Source organism: Monodelphis domestica, chromosome 4 (genome assembly GCF_027887165.1).
Source record: "Monodelphis domestica isolate mMonDom1 chromosome 4, mMonDom1.pri, whole genome shotgun sequence".
NCBI lineage: Eukaryota > Metazoa > Chordata > Mammalia > Didelphimorphia > Didelphidae > Monodelphis > Monodelphis domestica.
This window is the reverse complement of record NC_077230.1, coordinates 64,835,603-64,859,744: the sequence shown is the minus strand read 5'-3', so window position 1 is coordinate 64,859,744 and position 24,142 is coordinate 64,835,603. Positions and strand designations below refer to the sequence as shown.

Sequence of the window (24,142 nt, the reverse complement as noted above, 5' to 3'; positions counted from 1 at the left end):
AATTAGAAACAATATAGCTATTTTGTAGAAGGACCTCTTTACCACCATAGAGTAAGCTACAACAATCTGGTATGTGTCCATCTGTGGGGACACTTAATAAAAATATTCAACTGTTTTAAAAAAAATGTTTCAGAAATTGCAAGTTTCAAACAGTTGATGACATTTGCAGAGGATTGGGGCACTTCTAAGTGATCAGAAACTGATGAGTAATTATATACCTCTGTGCAATAACTTTCCTTCTTTACCTTTTTCCACACCTTTTTATTTCTTATGTTGAAAGAGTTAGCTGTCAGAAGCTTTCCATCTCTAAAAGAACAATGCTTTCCTCTTCTGTAACATGGTAGACATCTAAATTAGCCCCCCTTCTGTTTTGTACCATTATTATTCATCAGGTAGACAGTGGAACAACAATTGTTTGATTGATTGAATCCTCTAGTCATATGAAATTACTGTTTCTATCATGATGTGGCAAGACAAATAATTTGTTTGATGTGCTGATTTATCCAAGTAGGTGTCCAGGGGCTCTCCAATAGTGATAAACTTTAATTCCTTTCTTCCCTAAAATGCTCTGAAAGTATTAGATTACGGACCAGACTAGAAATTCAAGGGTAAGGAAGTTCCTATTTTGATCTGGTCACGAATAGGACAAGAACAGTTATTTTATGGGCTCTTTGACCAACTCTGTCATAGTTTCAGTTTTAAAGAGTTTTTATATGAAAATGATCATGAGTCTATTTGATGCCTTATTCATTCACTTCATATTTTATGCATTTTTAAATCTATATCCATTGTATTGTAAAAGTAAACATATTTGATAAAATGTATTAAGAACTGATTGTTCACATTATGTTTTCTAATTCCTTGTTTTTTGTTTTTTTTTTTTGAAAATTAGAAGTTCTTCTAATAGGTGTTTGTGTTTTATTGATTCCCTCTGACCTTCCATACAAGACTACATCTCATCCCATTGAAAAGAAAAATTGGGTTAGCATAGTAGTGCATAATCAAATGGTAGTCATTTATGTAAATCATATTTTGTAAATATTTGTGTTTCATCTGGTAACTTTGTTTTTAATAAATAAACACTATTTGTAAAATTTGTTTGCCCTTCACTTCCCCTAATGTTGATCTTAGGCATATCCACTATTATGCACCAAAGTTTTGTAAAATCCTGGTATGACTTTTTAAAAATGTCTTACAAAATGATGCTGCCTTTTCAAAACTGGGGAAACAAGAACAGTAGGGGATAGGGAGAGCACAAGATATAAATATTTGAACTGATGCCTATGTCTGTTGAGACATACTATAGTTTTACTGCTTATACCAAAAATTCCAGGGATGCATTCTTCTTACGTCTAGAGTAAAATACAGACACATTTACCCATCGACAATCTGGCTCCAGGCTGTTTTCAGAGTTACTGAATGTTCATTCTTGGACCACTGTACATTTCATAGCCATGATGATCATCTTACTACTAAATGTGAGGTTCCATCCTGAGTTTGGGGACCTTTGAATAGGCTACCCCTGTGCCAGGGATGCAGTCTCTTACCTCTACCCCATGAAACCTTAGCTTCCTTTTTCCCCTAATTGCTTTTGCCCTACCTTGTTCTGTTTTATCTACTTTGCATATATTTTTCCATGACCATTTCTATATACATTTATTTTACCCTAACAAAACAATAAGGTTCTTGATCATTGAGAGAAGGAACTTTTAGTTTCTAGTATCTGACATAGTTCCTGGGCCATATATAATATATCCTAAATAAGTGCTTTTTGATTAAATGTAGCTTCGCAACTTGCCTGACAGTGAAACTAGGGGAGAATTTCAGCATCTCTGGATCTCATCTTGAATTCAAGAACCTCCACAGTCTGTCTTTCCACTCAACCTTCCAGATTTATTTCATATCCTTTAAGGTACTCTATGGTCTGGCCAAGGTGGGTTGTTTGTTCTAAGACAAGCTTATTCTTGTCTTGTCCTTTTTTCTGTCTGTCTTTGCTTAAACATCCTCTACCTAGATAACCTTTCCTCATCTCCCTTCCTCCTACCCTCCTCATCTTCAGATTCTCTTAAAGTTTTAATAGATGATATTAGAGGGGGTATATTTGATGGATACTAGATAATTAATAGATCAGGTAGTTATCTTCTTTTGCCTACCCTCCTCCCTCTATATCTCCCTTCCTCCCTCTTCCTCCCTTGTCTCTCCCAACCTTCCTCTTCAGCCTGTTCAGCTTCCCTCCCCCTTTCTTCTTCAGCCACCTTTTAAGTCACTCAGGGTGAGCTATGATGTTTCATAGGAAATACTCTTTATCTTCTTTATCTCAAGTAGAGGTTTACTGGGGAAAACAGGAAAAGATGGAGGATGAAGGTAAGTGGGTTGGGGGGTTTCCCTATTATCTACAGTGAGTCTTAGGTTGGAGGATATTGAGAGAAATGGCAATTCAGTCACTACCATGAAACAGAGCAAGTCAGAGAGAGATATATGCACTCTTGTCCTTCTTCTTCTGCCTTCAAATCAGCCAGGCCACCTCCAACTTGATTTTCCCAAGTCCCAGAGATAAACCCAGCTTCTTCCTTCAAAGTCACCACCATCAACCAAAAAGCCCAGAAAAGCAGTCAGCCTTTAGCTCTTGCCTTTCACTGTTTCCTGGTAGCATTCCAAATGGAATCTTCTTTTCATTGACAGGTGATCAACCTCCAGCCTCTGTCTTGCTGCAATTTCTCTTTTCCACAAATTTTAAACCTTTTCCAGGCTTTAAACTCTCATTTTCCCCAAGTCACTTTGCTTTTGAACAAAGATGATTTAATGCATGAACTAATGATAAATCTTTTATTGTCTACTGTGTGCCTGGCAATGTGCTAATTGCTTGAAGTACAAAGCCAAAAGTGGTAAAATTTATACTTTTGTAGATTTCATATTATTCTAACCAGATGAAAAATGTTCATACAAAATAGAACCAAGATAATTTTCAGGGGATCAGGGGAAATGTTAGAAAAAGTTAATGTAGAAGATAATACTTGACATTTGACAGTAGTTGGATATTCCAAGACAAGAGATTAGGAGGGAGTAATTTCTAGACTTGAGGAACAATGATTTGAAAGGCAGGGAGATGAGAGATGGAGTATGGGGAACAAAAATCTGACCAGTTTGGTTAGATACTAGTTTGTGTGAAGGGGAATTATGTATAAGACTGGAAAAGTGATTTGGGATCAAACCTTTGGGATCAAAGGTTTTAAATGTCAAAATGAATTTTATTTTTTATTTTGGGAGCCAGTAGAATTTATTCAGTAGGAAAATGACAATGATTAGATATGTACTTTCAGAAAACTGATTTGGCAGCTATGTGGAGGATGGATTGGAGTGCAAAGATATTAAGAAAGTTTTCAAAAACTTTAGGGGAAAATAGTGATGAAAGAATAAATTATGTTTCTCTGAAAAGTAAAAAATGAATTCTAAATACTTTAGATATGGGAAATTGCACACTAGGGATATAGACTTCTTTTCCATCATCCTTCAGGTTCACAGACAGACTGTTTGGATTTTGTCAGTTTAGATTCTCAAAGGAAATGTCAAATAAGAAGCACATAGCAGCCAACGAAGTTGTTTGTTATTGTTGTTTTTAATCTCATGATGATAATTACTTGCTCAAGAAGGGTACCACTTGCAGAGTTCCATATGTATAAGCTAGAGTTTAAGATGTGGAATAACACATTGTTACTTTATGGTGTAACTTGCATTTGTGACTAATTAAGATTGCTTACATTGTTCTGTTTTAAGTGTACTAAAAAGTTCTTGCTAGTAGTAATTTCCTTTTAAAAAAACAAACTCATACCTTCCATCTTCAAATCAATACTGTGTATTGCTTCCAAGGCAGAAGAATAATGGGTTGTTGGCATTGGGGGTTAAGTGACTTGCCTAGTGTCACACAGCTAGGAAATATCTGAGATTAGACCTAGGACCTTCCATTTTTGAGTGTGGTTCTCATTCCACTGAGCCATCTGACTGCCCCCATTTTTTTCTTTTTTAAAGGTATGCCCAGAAAGAGATTTAGGATGTTTTCTTTTTGTCCTTAGAGGATGCAAAAGCATAATTGGTTTTGTTTTGGTGGAAGCTGATGAATGGTTATAAGTGGAAGAGCATAGGAAAAAGGAGTCTGACTCAAAGACTTTAGAGAAAACTAGAAAATACTATCTTGGAATATCAGAGCCTATTATCTCATTAAGGTGAAATATTTACTTTCTTGGTTTAGGAATTAAAAAAATAAAGAGAGAGTTCAAGAAAGAAAAAGAGGTAAGCAGCCAAACACTTAACTATATGAATTAGCATTGTCAAATGATCATATCATTTTATCACAGATCTTTTTATGATTAGTCTATTTCAGGTCTTAAGGTAGGAAATATTTCATTGGAAAAGAGGATGTCGCATGCTTGAAAGCTCCATCTTCTTCCCCTTTTCCTCATCTCAAATCATTTAGATCTTCTTTTTCTACTCCTCCTTTCTTTACTCCTTTTTCAGAGAAGGAGATGGCTATTATTCTTCCCAGGGCCAATCCTTGTCCATGTATACTTAATCCGATTTCCTTTCATTTTCTTCCCCAGATTACCCCCATTCTTTCTTTTATCTTTGAACTGTTATTCTTATTTGCTTCTCTGTTTCCCTGCCATTATCATCCTTAAAAAATAATCACTTGATCCACTCACCTCATTATAATTATTATCCAGTTCTTGACAGAATTCCTTGAGAAAGCCATATACATGATATAGCATCCTTTTTTTATTTTTTATTCACCTCAATCTGTTTGCAGACTTTTCTAAACTCAGTATTTGACTGAAACTTCTCTCTCTGAAATTACCAATTTTCTCTTAAATGACAAATCTAATTTTTCACTCTTCTTCCTTCTTGATTTCCTTGTACACTTTAAATTGTTGTTCTCCTTCTCTTGGATGTTCTCCCCTCTTCTTTTTTGGGTTTTGGTAACAATACTTTTCTCCTGCCACTTGTCTTACCACTCCTGCTCAGTTTCTTTTGCTGGTTCATGTCATACTTCACCAGCTATGGGCCTCTTTCAAGGCACTTGCCTTTGTCTCCTTTTTCTTTTGTTTTGCTATTTCATTGTCATCATCATTTCTTATGAGTTCTATTACTATCTCTGTTTAATTACCATATCTATATTTTGAATCATAGTCTATTCTGAGCCACAGTCTCATATAACCAACTGCCTTTTAATATCTCAGAATGACTGTCTTTTAAGCACCTTAGTTAACATGTTGAAAAGAGAACTCTGTCTGGCTCAGACATTTCCTAGCTGTGTGACCCTGGGCAAGTCACTTGATCTCTATTGCCTAGCCCTTACTGCTTCTATACCTCAGACCTAATACACAGTTTTGATTCTAAGATGGAAGGTGAGGGTTTTAAATATATATGTGTATATATATATATATATATATATATATATATATATATATATATATATATATAGAGAGAGAGAGAGAGAGAGAGAGAGAGAGAGAGAGAGAGAGAGAGAGAACACTTGATCTCCTTTGCCACCTCAACTTCCTCCTTTTCCAGATTTTACTAATATTTTGTCATTTTCATGAAAACATGTCATTCCTTCTACTCATTGAGCTCCAGTAGCTTCCTGTTACCTCCAAGGTGAAATACAAAATTCTTCATAACATGACCTTTTACTACCCTTCTTGTCTTTTATGTTTTACAGGTATCCTTTTTATATCTCCAGGGTTAGAGGTATATATTCTGAAAAATCCAAGTAAATTTTTTGTGTATTTGTATTGGAGAAGTCTTAATTTCTTCTTCTTTTTTCTATAGAGTGTTTATACTACCATATCTATCTATCTACATCTATATATCTATGTATATATGTTTATGATTTACTGAATATCTATGTATCTAGCCTTTATGTGTCTCCTGGCTTTCAATGTTTTTTTTTTAACTTTTACTTTTTATTTTAATTTTTAAAAAGAAATTTTATGTTATAAGGTAAAATATGTTTATTATACAACACTATATGTATACTTTATGCCTTTCTGAGTTTTTAGACATTTTCTGTGTCATCTGCTGGACTTTACGTCTCATCTGTGGCTTTTACAAAAATCCTAAAAAAAATTTTCATTTAATTTTTTATGCTGACTTGCAGTATATCAAAGCCATTTTGGGGAAAGTAGTGATGTAGAAGTGGATACTGTCCTCCCTCCTCTTTTTCTATGTCCCCCTGTGCTTGACTTCTGTTAAAATTGAACTCAAATCCTATCTTTTTCAGGAAGTATTTTACTCTTGAGTTTACTTTCTATCCACTTTATATATATTTCCTGCATGTATCTAGATATTTACATGTTGAAAATGATACTAAAAATGTAAAGGCTTCTTTGAGGGCAAACGGGCTTATGTTTACTTTCTTTGAATCCACAGTCTGGCATACTGCATGCTTAATAAATGCTTATTGACTTATAGTAAATGGTGAATTTGTTTGGTTTTGGTTGACCTCAAGTCAACCTCATTGAACAGATAGAAGATTTAAATTAGTTTTTTACAAAGTGAAACTATTAGTCCATCTGTTAGTGAAATGGACAGTCTCCTTTATTGTTGTTCAATAGTTTAAAAAGTATAATGAAGTTTAAATATAAAACTGGTTGTTTTGGTGCAAATTTCAAAGTAGTCATTTTGACATTAGTCAGGTATTCATTTTATAGATAATCTAAATTAAAAAAAATTCTTGGAATGTATTATTTTTTTGTCTTTTCCTTTCTCTGTTAATAATAGGCTAGAAAAATTGTTTGGCTTGGGACTCAATTCACTTATAATACTTGTTACAGGTTAGATTGATTATAAGTTCAGTAATAGTAACTAAAATAATAGTTTTCTTATGTAGTTAGATATTTGTTGAGCCTTAAATTGAATTTTTTTGTGTGTATCTTTGTGATCAAGTGGCAGATTTTTCATAATATTTTCCAGATTAAAAAATGTTTATTAAAATCACCAAAAGGAACACACTAATACTGTTCATCACATTTTGGCATTGCTACAAAGTTGAACTCACCCTTTCATTTTGATTTGTATTTGAAATTTTCTTGTGCCTATTGTTTTTTTTTATGTCGTGGTGGACCAGTGTATAAATAAGCAAAGCCATGACTGCAACCACCTGGGTGACCTAAAGGAGAGTTTCTAGGGATGTCATATCATATGGACCTATGGAGAAATAAATCCAGGGGGACAAGAAGGGGAGACTACCTCCATCTCCGCATTTGGAACTATATAGAGAAAATTATTAAGCCATAGGTCAAGAATTTACTTTGATGAGATGGTTGCTAATAATGTCACAAACAAAAAAAACCAAAGAATATTGTGTACAAACAGCTGCCAAATGGAAAAACTGTTTATATTAGAATTCAGGTCACCTAATTCCAAAGTCATGCCTATTCACCTAAAATGATAGAATATTTGGGGTAGCCAGCTTGTTTAGGAGATAGAGCCAATCCTGGAGACAGGAGGTCCTGGGTTCAAATCTGGCCTCATATAATTCCTAGCTGTATAACTCTGGGCCAGTCACCTAGCCCCCATAACCTAACGATTATAGCTTTTCTGCCTTAGAACCAATACCTAGTATCAATTATAAGAGGGTTAAAAAATAGAGTCATAGAATATTTGATTTGAAAGAGGGTTTAGAGGTTACTTAGTTCCATTGCCTCACATCAAACCAACAGTAAGCACTTACTCTGTATGAGGTTCTGTGCTAAGAGTCAGCAATACCAACAGAAGTATTTTCTAGTTTATACAGATATTTATGCTGACACCTAGATATTTTGATTTCAAGTCTTATCATCTTTGCCATGAAAATAATTCTTCCTAATACTTTCAAAAAATTGCATAGTAAAAATAAAAGTTTTAAATACTGTTCATTTTAACCACAAGCTTTTGTTGATTGTGAGTAGTCTTTAAACCAGCACATATCTGAATCACTCCCTCCCCCTCAGGAGGAGTTGCAGGAATTAGAAAATCCATTTTCCTTCTGCCATCTTCCTGATTGTGAGTTTCTCCAAACTTGACATATTAGCTTACTGGGTCCTTATTTCAAAGTTCTTTGTCATCTTTGTCTTTAAGAGCCCAGTGCCATTTCTATGACATCTCCTTGCCATACTGCCTACATTCTGGCTAGCATCTTTATCTTCTCTCAGTGCAGCGGCTCTCCTTTGTTCTGATAGATAAGCTCTCACTTTATTTTGCTAGGAATGAGAATCCACCCTTTAAAATCATAATCTTCATCCCCTCCTTCCTCACTCCAGCAACTTGACCATCATCACTATCTCTCCCTTTTTCTGCTTCCCCTCTACTCTCCTTCCTGTATATTTGTCATTTGAACTTTCTTCCCCCAATATATTATTTGTTTTATGATAGGTAATTTTCAGAAAGAGAAAGGAGAGAAATGCTAGGAGAAAGTTTGCCCACGTAAAAATATATCAAAGATAATCGATGGAAAAAAAAAACCAACTTGGATAAAAAAGAACTTGAGTTCCTTGAGCTCAGGGGCTTTTATTTCTAATGCAGTTCTTGACACTTAGTTAAGTACTTAGTAAATATTTCATGCGTCTGTCTATGATATGCTGAGGTATCAACAACAGACCTTAGAGGATCAAAAAAGGAAATAGGTATACAGTTTCCACAGATTTAAAAACTTAATTTCTTTTGAAAAAAATTCATCTCATTTGCTTTTGGTCAATGAACTAGAATGTATTTATTTACTTAAAAAAAAAAAAACACTCACCTTCTGGCTTAGAATTGATACTAAATATTGGTTCCAAGGCAGAAGAGTGGCCATGGCTAAGCGATTGGGGTTAAGTGACTTTTTCAGGATAACTCAACCAGTAAATATTAGAAGTCAAATTTGAACCCAGGACCTCTCATTCCAAGTCTAGCTTTCGATCCACTTAGTTGCCCACAAATTGGCATTTATTTATTAATGCATCTTTTTTCCATTTCCTGATCTTAAGGCAGGCAGTTTCATAATTGAAATATACATATATGTACATACATATAAAATATTTTAAAATCATATAGACTAAACTCCTTTGAGATAGAAGTAATCTTAAAGGTCGTCTAGGAAAGTAGTTGGGTAGAATAGTAGATAGAAATCTAGCTTCGGAGTCAGGAGGGACTGAGTTCAAACCAGTCTTCACACACAATATCTATGTGACCTGGGCAAGTTACTTAATCTTTCTCAGCCTCAGTTTCCTCAATTGTAAAATGAAATGGTTGAATTTGATGACCGCTAAAGTCCCTTACAGGTCCACCTTCGTTTCTTCAAACCCCCTTGTTTTTCCTGATGATACTGAGGTCCCCAAATCCACATATATCATAGTGAAACACAAGTGGTTTAACTTTTTTTTTCTTCCCTTTACTTGGCAACCTTCTAAACTTATGCCCTGAATTAAGATCACCCTAGAAATGGGAAGCATTTTTGAAATTTGGCCCTTTTGCTCTTAATGATAGGAGCAGCTCTTGATAGGTAAAATGCTCAAAACAAACTCTTTTGATAGTAAAATCTTGACATTACTACCAAAATAAATCAGATAAATTGAACCCTTCTCAATCATTTGTGTGCAAGTTGGCTTCCTGAGCTATTTCACAGAGGTAGAGGAGTGAAACATATCTGAACATACTTCAGTAGCCTGCTTAATTTATCTCTTCAGTTCCATGCCTACAGAATTTGATTTATCTTGGATATATTGCTCAATTTCAAAGACATGGAATATGGCATGTTAAGCTTCTGTTTAATTCTCCATATGTTTGTGCTTTACATTAGTTCTAGTGAACTTTGTTAGTTTTGGATCAGATTTCAGTAAGGAGCTAGCTTCGGGTAGATGTGAGCCAATATTGATCCTCAGAACTCAGGATATTTTCTAGGTTTCCTCACTCTGAAGTAGTTCTGAGGATCTCTTTTGGATCAGCTCTGTTCCTCTCTTCCCCAGGATTTCCCATAAGCCATGTTGGGTGCCAATCTCCATGGCAAGACACAAATGGATCTTCAGGCCCCAAGAAGTTAGTTCTGGAGATTTTTATTGGAGGCAGCACTAGGTTCTCTCTGAAGCACAGGACTTTTCCCTTCATTTGTAAAATGAAAAGGTTGGTCTAGGTTTGAGGTGTCAAAATTGATCCTGTCCTATGCAGGAACCAGATTAAAATGTAACTGGGAAATGTTTAACAAAATAAGTAAAAATACAATACAACATAGATAATATTAACTTGCATTTTTCTACTTGAGTTTGACACCATGGAACTAGATAGCTTTTGAAATTTTGTCCAGATCTAGATTAATGATCCTATGAAATTTGCTTTGCTCAGAAATCCACTGAATATCAATATCAATATTAAGTGAGGCATGAAACAAGGAAAGAAATATTTACCTGTGGTGACTACCAGCATCACTGAGAATATTTTTCATAGGGTAGAAAAAAACAGAAGAGTTATTTTCTGTCGATTTTGAATTTATCCAAAAGCTTGAGGATTACATTATGAGGCGTATAGGAACAATTAGGGAAGAGTCAACCTATTTACCCTGAAAGAATAGTTTAAGAAATAATGTACATCTTGACATGAAATTGGATGGGGTAACGCTTTAAGTTAGTTTCTATGTATATTTTCATTTTTATAGATTGCATAAACACATAAAAGTATATTTGAGATAATATTGCTGCATTTGAACTTAGATGACTCTTACAGATTTCACTTTTAGCATTCTTTTCACTGTGCCATCTAGCTGCCTTATTCCATCCTTGGTCAAGAACCTATTATTTCTAAAAATTTTTGATCAATTCCCCATTTATCAAGGAATGAGCAATCACTTCCTTCATCTTGTGTATGCAATATGATGGCAGGTCATGCATGGCTTCTTTGTAGCTAATCATGTTCTAATTATTATACCTATTTACTATTTTACTAAAACTAATTTTCCAAAATTTAAATGTGCTGGTTCAAAAGACCAGCACTAAGTTTTTTTAAGCAGAGGCCAAAGAATCACTCATCAGGGGTTATGGAGGTGCAGTTCCTCTGCATTTGGGATTAGATTAATTCTGAGGTTCTTTTTTTTTTTTTTAAACCCTTACCTTCCATCTTGGAGTCAAAAATCCAAGGCATAAGAGTGGTAAGGGCTAGGCAATGGGGGTCAAGTGACTTGCCCAGGGTCACACAGCTGGGAAGTGGCTGAGGCCAGATTTGAACCTAGGACCTCCTGTCTCTAGGGCTAGCTCTCAATCCACTGAGCTACCCAACTGCTCCCTCTGAGGTTCTTTTTGATATTAAGATATTATTCTCTGGTATCTTTAGTTCTCATCCTTTCTTTCTTTTTTTCATTCACACTGTCCTGTAAATTCTTTGAGTACACTGAGTATCATGTGTGATTTGAACATTTTATGTTCTCTGGTGCTTAGACTGCTTTTCTGTACCCAACGGGTTCTGAGGCATATTAAAATGAATTGAGAAATGTTTTTAAAAATGATTAAAATGCATTATAAAAAGATAATGTTAATCTGTGGTTTTCTAAGTCATTGTGGCTCATAGGCATGCATTTCTTGTTAGAGTTTAATAGCACTGCTTTGTACTCCCCAGGAACTCTTTTTTTATTATTTTTTTTTGAGTGTCATATTTTAGATAGATACTTTGTATGTATGTTCCCTTACTCCTAAATATGTGCAGTCTTCATCTTTGTAGCATGAGCACTTGAATCTTCACTAAATATGGCAGCTCTATCATTCAACCTAATGAGTTAATTGCCATCTTTTGGACAGTTTTCTGATGATAACCCTCTTGAAATTAGCTGTTTTCCCTCAAACATAGGCAGATACATTGCTTCACTGTACTGGAAGTTCTTCCAATTTGAATTTGAATCTACTGATGTTTTTCTGGTGGAGCTTTTCAGTAGTCAGTCTTCCTCTGTGCCATCAAGTAGGACTTTAGAGCAGTGTGGTTTGTAATGTTGAACAATATTATATTAAGCTAATTTTTACATGCATGCAAATAAGAAATATAACACAAATCTGATTTTCAAATTTAATTTTAAAAATATTGCATAATAAAAAGATTTTTGAATAAAGAGAGGTTTAAATGTATAGAACAAATAAATTCTTATTTTTGTAAAAAGCCAAATTAAAAAGATAAGCTAATGAAAGCAGGGAAAAATTAGAATGAGAATATCCAATTGATTCCGCAGTCGTCTTTGAGATAATTAATAAAAGATTGTGATTATATTGCACAGCCCTCACAAGAACCCTATGTTGTAGGTGCTATTATTATCATCTACATTTTACAGATAAAGAAACTGAGCCTGAGAGGCTGAGAGATGTTAAGTGCCTTGCCCAAGGCCCAATAGGACTAATTAGTAACTGAGACAGGGTTTTGAACCCTGTTCTACTTCCAGATTCTGCACTGCATCTGCTACGCCACCTAGTTGCCACAAATAATATCAGCAAGTAGAATCTGTTACACTTTTAAATTAATAGACAATTTTTTAGACCCAATGCTGTGGAAGGTTTACAACCCCCATTGTGCATCAGATTCTACTAATCTGAATAAAAATAAGGAACATTCAGTTAGAGAACAAAGAAACTAAGGAAGAATATTAAATATAAAATAGTTATCCTGATTTAAAGCATCTTTTTGCACGTGTGTATCAATTAGAAGATGAGAAAAAGCATTGAACCCTCTTAGCCATCTTAGGAAAAAAATACATTCATACAGATATTTAAAGTTGTTTTATTATATTCATGACATTCCTTTTTTCTCTCATTCAAATTATATGATTTAATAGCATTTGAGTCACTTAATTTTGTCACCAATCAGGTATTTCTAGAATATATTTTTATTTCAAATAATACTTTTCCCCTTCACATAAGATTTGGATGTGATTTTAGGCTTCCCAATGACTAATTGAGATCCTACTGAAATAAAATAACAGCAGATAACATAATTTAAGAGTGTTTGACATGACAGAAGCCTTAATATTGGGTAGGGAACATGTGGAATTAGAGCTATATGTGGTATACTTAAAATTTTTTAAGTCTCACCTTCATGGACACTGTAGATCATATGCATTATGTAGATATGGAATAAGATAACTGTCAGGTTTTGTGGTCCCCCTTCCCCCATATTACAGAAAGAGGAAGATCATGATGTCATTATCATCATTATCTCTCCTTCCCACCTCCCCCAAACCCCATCCCTCCCTTTCCCTATATCTTTCTCTTTCTCACTTTTTTCTTCTCTGGTCCTGTGACATTGACCTCCTGACTATTCCACAAACAAGACACTTCATAGCAAATCTATTCCTCTGGCTATTGCATGTATTTGGAATGGTCTTCTCTTCATTTCTTTCTCTGACTTCCTAGCTTCTTTAAGAGCCAATTAAAAGTCTTACCTTCCACTGAAAGTCTTCCTAGTAACCTTAATTATCAGCATTATTTCCAAGTGGTTCTATACATTATTTTATATAATTTGAATTTAGTTAAATGTATCAACAATAGAAAAAAATAAGAAAAAATAAGCCTAGAATTGTGGAAGCAACTTTTATTTAGAAGTAGAGGCTGAAGATTGGGACCCTAAATTTGTTTTTGATTCTTCATTGGTAGTGTGATATGAGAAAGAGACTAAAGTATTGGTTTTGGAGACAAGAGACATAAATATAAACCCTGGCTTTGAAATTTATTAGCTGTTACTATGAACATGAAGATTTTCTGAGACTCAGTTTTCTCATCTATAAATAATGCAGAATAAAAATTGCTATTTCATAGGATTATTTTGATCCTATTATATTAAAAGTTCAGTTTCAAGCATGAATCATAGAAGTCTTTTTACTTAAGTAATGTGAATATGAAATAGTTAATAGGAATATTTTTCTAGGGATTCATTGAAGTATTTAAATTTAAGGCATCTTTTGATGGAATGATTCTGAGAAAATATGGTGACTGCTGTGATTAGTATAATCTTATGTTAATAGCATTTAAAAAAAGCAAACAAAGACTTGAAATTGACTTAAAAGCTTAATAACATAGATAGTGTGACATCAAATATCTGGCAAATTTGAAGATGATGCCTCAGAACATGTCTTGATTTATGTTTATATATGTGTTGCATCATGTTGATAGAAATTTTAAACAAAAGAAGTGGCCTAATTTAGTCAACAAGCATTTATTGACTACTTACCATTTGCCATGTTCTATGGGAAGCCTTTAGGATGGGCAAAAACCATATTATTTCCTGCCAACAAGCTCATATTCTAATGAGTCACAACACATATAAAATAAGCTTTTTACAGTGTAAAATTCAGGCAAGAAGAATGAGGAGGGAGGAGAGTCAGCTGGAAATGACTTCCCACAGAAGATGGAATTTGAATTAAATCTTGAAAGATGCTAAGTTATCTAGGAAGTTAAGGAGAGGAGGGACACTATTGTGATCACTGGCAACAGCCAGTGAATACATATAGAGTTGAGGGATTTAGTGTTCTATTCAAGGAACAGTTAAAAGTGCAGCATTACTGGATAAAGTACCTGGGAGAAGTAAACATATAAAAAAACTGGAATGATAGAAAGAGACCAGGTCATGAAAAGCTTTGAATAATATGGAGTTTATATTTCATTCTGCAGGTAATTGGGTTCTTTTGAATTTTATTGGTAAGAGGTTTCAAGACTAGTTTCCAGATGAATAAAGATGTATTGGATTTGAGGTAGACTTAAGGTAGAGAGAATAACCTATTGCAGTTGTTCAGGACTGAGATGGTGAGGACCTAGACCGGGGTGAAAGCACCAGGTGATGTGAGACTTTGACTGGGTGATGAAAGGCTGGCTGGGAATGGTTTATTCAGAGATAATAATTCAACTCATTAGAACTGATGAAATTATTAAGATATTACAGAGAAAGAAGAGAAGAGAACCTTGGATAGAGAGATGAGAGAACCTCAGAGAACAGTGTCACAAAAACCTAGAAAGGAAATAGTCTTTGAGAAGTTTGTGATTAGCCCCACCAAACCGGGGGGGAGGGGGGGTAGACTGAAGACTGAGAAAAGGCATTTAGTTTTAACAATTAAGAGATATCATTGTTAACTTTGGATATAGCAGTTTCATTTAAATGATGGTATTAGAAGAAATATTGTGGAGAGTTTTAGAAGTGAATAAGAACTCAGAAAGTGGAAGTACTTAATTTAAATGGCTTTCCCAAAGAATTTAGTGGACAGGACATAGATATAAAATAATAACTATGGTGTGTTTTTGAGTAGCTAGGAGGTGGTAGGTAGGTAGATTAATTAGAGAGAGAAAGGGATTATGCTGGAGAAAATAGTGATAGAATGGGATCAAGGGTTTTTTGTAGCTTGAATTTGGCAAAAAGGTGGGGGAAATGATACTGTGTAAAGAAAATAAGAATGATTTTTGCCTCAATTAGGAAAACAAAGGAATTAAAAATATTTCGGGGCCAGGTTAAGAAAGCCAAACTATATAATAGTTGATTAAATTTCTAATAATATAATCATTGGTTAGAGTTGTAAGGACCTTAATAGAAGTAGTATTTTCCCATTATTGTAAAAATAAAGAAACTGAAGGAAGAGATTTGCCTCTGTTTAAAATGAGTAAACAGAAAAGCCAGGATTTGCAGACTCCACAGCTAGTACCCTAACCACTGTGCTGTTAGTCCTCACATTTCATTTGATGATATTTTCACCTCTTTCCAGATGGATTGAAACACTCCCAGTTCAAAGTAGAGGTTTGGTTAGATATATCAATATGTTGTATACTACAGTTGTTTATTAAAAATGTGATTGGATATATTAATCATCAAAGAATTAATATAGCATAGTTCACTAAAAATAAAAGATTGAAACTCAAGATGTGAACTATAAAGTAGGTAGCCAATCATGTTATTATATAAAACGTTCTGATTATAAAGTTCAGTAATTTGTGGAGGATTATCTATTTTTAGAAGAGCAAAAGCAGTAAATATAAAACTGTGCCATTCCTGGCCCCAAAGAAAGTGCAATTTTGTTATTGGGACAAATTGTCTCTAATTACTAAAGTTCTTTTAAGATGACTTGAAGATAATATTTTGGAATTATTAGATCTCGGCATTTTTCAACTCCACTCCAATCACTAGATTGCTAGTGCAACTTTAAAATGTCAAAAACTTTCTCTTCATAATTGGAGGGGATTAGGAAATAAAAATAAAATTTAAAACTTCTTTTGCATTGACTGACCTTAGGCTAAAGTGTTACAGTAGTAGAAATAGAGTTAATCTGTATTTCCAAGATACAATATTGGACTTAATTTATGATATTGCATTGATTTCTTTATCTGTAATGTGTTTTTATAATTGTGTGTTTTTTGCTTATTTATTTTATTTTGGCACAAAATAATTTCAGATTAATATTTGAATAGCAGAATTTAAACAACTTTCATTTCATTTCTCTTCTTTTTAGGCGGAATCTCACTAAGCTGTCCCTCATTTTCAGCCACATGTTGGCAGAAATCAAGGCAATTTTTCCAAATGGACAGTTTCAGGGTGATAACTTTCGTATCACAAAAGCAGATGCAGCTGAATTCTGGAGAAAGTTTTTTGGAGACAAGTAAGTATTAGCCATTAATATTATTCAAACATATTACTGAAGGAAGTTTTTTTTTTTATTACAAAAGCCAGGCATTTTGATGATAAAATATTTTGGGGGATGGGATTTTGCATGTATTATCACACAAAACATTTTCAGATTATTCATTTTTGCAAATGAATAATCTTAGAAAACCAGAACTCCCAAATATATCTATCCCCAAATAAACAAGTGATAAATCATATGCTTTCATCTACATTCATACTCCTAACAGATCTTTCTCTGGAGGTGGATAGCATTCTTTTTATAAATCCCTCAGAAATGTTCTGGATCATCGTATTTCCATTAGTAGCAAAGTCTGTCACATTTGATTATTCCACAATATTGTTCTTAATGTGTGCAATGTTTTCCTGGTTCTGCTCATTTCACTCTTTATCAGTTCATGTAAGTCTTTCCAGCTTTTTCTGAAATTATCCTGTTCATCATTCCTTATAATACAATAGCATTCTAACACTATCATGTACCATAATTTTTTCAGCCATTCCCCAATTGAGGGACATCCATTTAGTTTCTAGTTCTTTGCCACCACAAAAAGAGCAACTATAAATGTTTTTGTGTAAACGGGTGCTTCTCCCCCCCTCCCCTTCCTTTTTAAAATCTCTTTGGGATACAGACTTATTAGTGGTATTACTGTATCAAAGGGTATGCGTTCTATTATAGCCCTTTGGGTGTAATTCCAAATTGTACTTCAGGATGGTTGGATCCATTTACAACTCTACCATCAATGCATGATTTTTCCACATCCCTTCCAACATTTGTCATTTTCTTTTAATGTTATATTGGCCTTATAGGTGTGAGATGGAATCTCATAGTTTTAGTTTGCATTTCTCCAATCGAGTGATTTAGAACATTTTTTCATATGCTATTGATAGCTTTGATTTCTTCATCTGAAAACTGCCTATTCATATGCTTTCACCATTTATCAATTGGGGAATGACTTGAAGTTTTTCTTCTGCCTTTCTACTCCCACGGTTCTTTCTCTGGATGTGGATAACATTCTTTCTCATAAGTCCCTCAGAATTGTCATGGACATTTCATTGCTGCTAGTAAAAAAGTCTATTATGTTTGATTGTCACACAATCTATCAGTCTCTGTGTACAATGTTTCCTGGTTCTGCTCCTCTCACTCTGCCTCAATTCCTGGAGGTTGTTCCAGTCCCTATGGAATTCCTCCACTTTATTATTCCTTTGAGCACAATAGTATTCCATCACCAACATATACCACAATTTGTTCAGCCATTCCCCAATTGAGGGACACCCCCTCATTTTCCATTTTTTTGCCACCACAAAGCGAGACTATAAATATTTTTGTCCAAGTCTTTTTCCTTACCCAGCAGGTAGTATTAGCCTTAATTTTTAGATCATGGTTTTGTAAGCATATTTGGTTGGTTATTTTTCTGTGTGAAAACATAAAAGTCTACCCAATAAAAAGGGGAAGTTATGTTTGCTTGATAATAATCTTTAACTATCAGCTTAAGACTGTGGTCATGGGTTTTGTTCGTCTTGCCCAGGAAATGTAAAAATTAAGATATTGAAATGAAATAAGTTCATTTCACAATGAATGTTAGATTACGGAAAATATTTTCTGTAGAACTTTACAACCTGGATGTCATCATTGTTATCATCACCATAATAACTAGCATTTATATAGCATCTCCTAGCCAGTTAACTCTGCTAAGCTCTTTTGAAATAGTATTATTATCTGATTTAATTCTCACAACAATCTGTGAGGTATGTACCATGAGTATTTCCGTTTTGGAATTGAGGAAACTGAGACTGACAGATAAAGTGAATTTGCCTAAGTTTTTACACAATTACTATCTGATGCTAAATATAAATTCAGTGCAGCACTCATTCACTGTACCACATAATAAGCAGCAAAACAGTGAGAAATTAAAACGGAATCCCATCCAGTATCTGTTAGAAAATTCTTTTTATGTCATTTTTGTCATAGATTCAAGGCTCAGCTAAAATCCTATCTCTATGAAAATTGTATTTCTTTAGTTTTCAAAGCAAAACCTCCCCCTTGAAATAATTTCAGTACTATATTTAGTTAAATGAATTGTGAGTGCCTTTCAGTCGGATGTAAATTCCTTGTGGACAGATACATATATTTGTATTTTGTAGTGTCTGGCATAATACATGGAGCATAGTTGATCTTTAGTGACTCTTGGTGATTGATTGTTTGGTCTGGAAAATAATGAAGCCTATTTTTGATGTAACATTGTCATTAAATTGGTTTCAGATGTTAAGAATGATAGAGATATTTTGACTTTCCATTCTATTTCAAAAAGTTTTTATAATTTAATTTCAGACGTTCTATAAATTAAAATTAGTCTTTCATGTTATTCCTTTTTCTATAAGTGTAATCTTTTAGCTTATTGTTTTGTTTTGTTTTTTAAAAACCCTTACCTTCCATTTTAGAATCACTAATGTGTATTAGTTCTAAGGCTGAAGAATAGTAAGGACTAGCCAATAGGGATTAAGTGACTTGCCCAGGGTCACACAGCTAGGAAGTGTCTGAGGCCAGATTTGAACCTAGAACCTCTAGTCTCCAGGACTGGATCTCAATCCATTGAGCTACCCAGCTGCTCTCTGTTTTACATTATTCTTATTCCCATTCAGATGTGAGAATGTTTATATAGGAACTCAGTCAACCAAAAAACATTTATTAAGTGTCCACTCTGTGCCAGCATTTGGGATTAAAAAAAAAAAGGGTAAAAAATAGTCCCTGCTCTCAAGGAATTCACAATCTAATGGGGGGTGGAGTAGACAACATGCAAAGAAAGTATAAAAATCATGCTATATACAGGATAATTAAGTAATAGAAGAAAGGCCCTCAGATTAAGAGGAATCAGTTTAGATTTCTTGTAAAAGATGGGATTTTTATTGGCACTTCGTGGAAACCAGGTAATTCATTAGATGGAATTAAGGAAGGGAGTACCTATTCAAGGCATGGGAGACAGCCAGAAAAAAAAAAAGCCCCAAATGCCCAAAGCTGAGAGATGGAATGTTTCTCTCGTTCATGGAATAGCCAACAGATCAATAGCTAAAATGAATTGGCACTGAAGAATTTTGTTCCTGTGATGTAACTAACAAAAACTAAAATTTTTAGTTAGATTTCAGTCTTTAAGAGAAACATTATGTAGTGACATGCTTCTCTGAGATTATTAACCCTGAATATAAGGGGGCTTCCTCTTAAAGTTTAAGAAAACTTATAAAATGAATGTTTGAATTAATTTCTTTGAAATGGAATCACCCATCAAAGTACGTATAAAGTTAGTAGGTACAAAATAAGAAATATTTTTCAAGAGAAAAATTTCTTTTGATTGGAACCACTTATATAGAAAATATTCTCTTGAAATATACCTGCTATTTTGTTATTTAAAAATATTTTATTTTCCTAATTACATATAATAACAGTTTTCAACATATATTTTCTGAAATTATGAGATCCAAATTATTTCCCTCCTTGCCTTCACTTTCCCTCCTGGAAAAGACATGCAATTCGATCTGAGTTGTACATATTATCATGGAAAACATCTATATTAGTGATTATTATAACCAAATACTCAAAACCTAAATTAAGTGAAAAATAGTGTGCTTTCATCTACTTTCTGACTCCAACAGTTCTTTCTTGGGAAGTGGATAGCATTCTTTGTAATAAGTCCCTTGGAATTGCCATGGATCATTATATTGCTGAGAATTGCTAAGTCTTTCACAATTGATTATCAAAAAGCATTGCTTTTACTGTGTGCAGTGTTCTCTTGGCTTGGCTTACTTCACTCTGTATCAGTTCTTGTAAGTCTTTCCAGCGTTTTCAGAAGTCATCCTGTTCATCATTTCTTAAAACACAATAGTATTCCTTCACAATCACATGCATTCATTTGTTCAGCCATTGCCAAATTGATGGACATTCTCTTATTTTCTAATACTTTGTCACCACAAAAAGAGCTGCCATATTTTTGTACAAGTAGGGGTCCCCTACCCCCTTTTTTATCTCTTTGGTAAACAAACCTAGTAGAGGTATTGCTGAATCACAGGGTATGCTCAGTTTTTTAGCCTTTGGGGCACAATTCCAAATTGCCCTCCAGAATGGTTGGATCAGTTCACAACTCCACTGATGTTGCTTTAGTACCCTAATTTTTCCACATCCCCTTCAACGTTTATTATATTCTTTTACTGCCATATTGACCCATCTGATAGATGTGAATTGTGGAACCTCAGAGGTTTTAATTTGTATTCTCTAATCAAGAATGATTTAAAACATTTTTTTTTCATAAGATTATTGATAGCTTTGGTTTCTTCATCTGAAAACTGCTTGTTCATATTCTTTGATCCTTTGTCAATTGGGGAATGATGATTCTTATTTTTTAGAACTTTAAAAGTAAAAGGGCCATTGGGGCTGAAAAATGCTTTCTGAAACCTTATGTCTTACGTATCTGTTACATAAATAGACATACCACCAAGTTCAATAGGAGATTGTTGAAAGATTGATTAAAACAAAAAGCTCATTTTACCTCTATGTCTTGTTGTCAGCTCTGTTTGAGGAAGCCACTTTATCTCTCCTGAACACTTTCTTAACCGGGATAAGAGCCAGGTCTAAGCACCCTTTATGCCCTGTATACATAATTCTTTAGGAAGAACACAGTACCTAGCATGAAAATGATTAACCATTTACCTTATTGACACCTGGGTAAATCAAGCAATCCTTTAAAAGGAATGAACTCTTTGGCATTAATTACCAACATTTCATGAAAGCTCTGACAGGCAATGTGACTTACTCAAGGTTGTCTGGTGGAGTGGAAAAGGCAATTCTTGAAAACCTTGATTTGTGCCTCAGCCCTTCTGTTGGCCTTGGGCAAAGTCATTTAGCGTCTAGAATTTTCAGTTGTAAGTGGTGTAAAATTCCAGTTCGACCAAATGATCTGCAAGATTCTTTCTAGCTTCAAGAACTATACATTAAAAAATTCAGTTTTAGAATCAATTGTGTGTATTGGTTCCAAGGTGGAAGGAAGAATAGGCTTGGTTCTCAATCCACTGAGCTACCCAACTGCCCCCAGACTTAGCTTAGGCTCTTTAAAACATCACACTTACACTTTTTAATAAGTAGAGACCTTGTGTGGTTCTTCCACTTCAAAGTACTCATACTCTTGTTTAAAGGCAGTATTGCTTCCCCAAATGAGACCATCAGAAGTCAGGACTTAATTAGCCACATGAGATAATTTGTTCCAAAAGGCTCTGAGACACATAAGAAATAATAATAATAATAATAAAATAAAATGAGACACATAAGAAAAACCTTTTTTTTTTTAACAAATTCAAAAAATATTTACTAATACTAATACTACTCTCTTAACACTGTTAAGAGAGATGTGGTACACATCACTCCTAATTCTCTGGTTATTTCCTCCATAGTTTCCTTATCCTCTTTTTATTCCTAGATTAAGACCTATGGCTCTTTTCAGCTCACCAGTTTTGAGCTGAAATAACTATATAGACTAATGGGAGTCCACACTGAATTGGGCACTACCATGCTGAGCACTTGGGAGTTGGAAGGCAGAGGCAGGGCAACCATAATGCCTGCTTTCTTGGACATCAGCAGGACCCATGAGTAGCAGCTGTATTTCCAGCCTGGGCAAGCTAGGGAGACAGTCTCAAAATATAGCAAAACAAAACCAAAGCACAAGGCCTACTATTAGGGAGCAAAGGAAAAAAAATGGAATTATTCCCTTTTTTCAGTGAACTTTTCAAAACTAGGAAGTGTCTGGAGGCGGAATTGAACCCAGGACCTCCTGTCTCTAAACCTGGCTCTTAATCCACTGAGTCACCTACCTACCCTGAATGCCACTGAAATTTTTACTTTATTTATAATATTCAAATTTCCTAATTGCCTAAATTCTAAATTTTAATAATCCTAAGTTTCATTAATTTATATATGATAAGTAGGTGAAAAGAAGGTCACAACTATGGAAAACTATTTCTAGCTCACTTCAGTGTTTCTTTGGTTGATTTCCTGTGGAAGTGGTACTTTCCCTGCATTGGTTTCCTGTCTATTCCTTTCATTTTTAATAATAATAATAAAGGAACCATCACTTTCTTTACTCTCCTAGTAGTTGAAATTTATTTCCCTAGAAAATAAACTAGACTAGTTTCACCACTGGGCAGATCTAGTAGAATTAATTTTTAACTCATTGTCCAAGGGGGCTTGATGAAGAATCTGTAGATTGTGTTCTTCACTATAGAAGATTTCTGATTTTTCAGTGGCTATTCAGTCAGTAAATAAATATGTATTAAGCAACTACTATGTGCCTTTATTGAATGCCTTTGATGTGCCAGTCAATGTTCTAAATGCAATGGTAATTATAAAGAGATATAAAACAAATTATTTGTCCTTGATAAGTTTAGAATCTCATGATGGAGACAAAAAACAATTCAGAAAATTTAAGAACCTAACACTAGGTAATATGTATAAAGGGCATTGCAAATGAAGATAGAAAATCTAATTGGCAATCTCAACTCCTTATTTACCTCTGTGACCTTAGGCAAATTATTTGTCATCTTTTGATGTCACGTTATTCATATATAAAGATTGGTTGGACTAAGAGCCTTCTAAGGCTCCTTCCATCTCTATATCCAATCTATGAAGCATACTTGGGAAAAATTAACTTCTGAGTTGAAGAAATGGATTTTTTTTTTATTTCTAGAGCTTGCCATCTGGTTTCTAAATTTTTTTGGTGGAGAAGCAAAATTTATAAATGAAAACAGTGTTAACAATTTGCTTCATAAAGATGAATACTTCTTTAAAGCATTAGTAGGAACACATTGGGAGGAGTACTCAGGATATGTGAATGTGTATGTGATCAAGATTTACCTGAGGGAATAGATGGACCGAGAACCAGACTTATAGATGGGAGGTCCTGGGTTTAATTTTGACCTCAGACACTTCCTAGTGTGTGATGCTGGGCAAATCACAACCCCCATTGCCTGACCTGTACCCCTCTTCTGCCTTGGGACCAATACTTAGTATTGATACTAATATTCAAAGGAAAGTTTTAAAAAAAATAGTTCATACCAGAGAATGCTTCTATAGAATTCTGTTGACTTCTTTTTCCAGTTTTTCCCTTATCTTGACATCCACTGCTAAGACTTTATCAAGTATGTATCTGAATCATGGGATGATGGATTAGAAATGGGAATTAACTGTATGGAAGTTATCAAAGTCACAGGCTTTCTTGGTTTCATGTAAAAAAAATGAGAGTAATTCATGTAGGGTGATGGCAGATTTGTGGGAGGATGTGGAAAATAGATACACATGATGGACAAGTATAAAGGCAATGTGATTGTTATTAGTCAAAATACAGGTATCCCCTCCACATCACGATATTTCTCATCACAGTTGTCATATGTCGTGGATCTGCATAAGAAATTGAGAGTTTTCTGGAAGCTGCAGGTGACACATAAAGGCTAGTAGACAATAAAGAAAGAAGTTGGA

At 34.3% G+C, this 24,142-nt stretch overlaps 1 protein-coding gene across 5 annotated transcripts in view; it reads left to right on the top strand.

Moving 5' to 3' along the window:
* The window catches only part of CBLB (Cbl proto-oncogene B), a 219,270-nt gene that overhangs the window by 82,661 nt on the left and 112,467 nt on the right, over positions 1-24,142 (top strand). For all 5 annotated transcript variants that reach the window (XM_007493530.3, XM_007493531.3, XM_007493529.3 and 2 more), the window contains exon 4: positions 16,463-16,609. In XM_007493530.3, the coding sequence (XP_007493592.1) occupies positions 16,463-16,609 (147 nt within the window). The remainder of the gene's footprint in view (positions 1-16,462; positions 16,610-24,142) is intronic.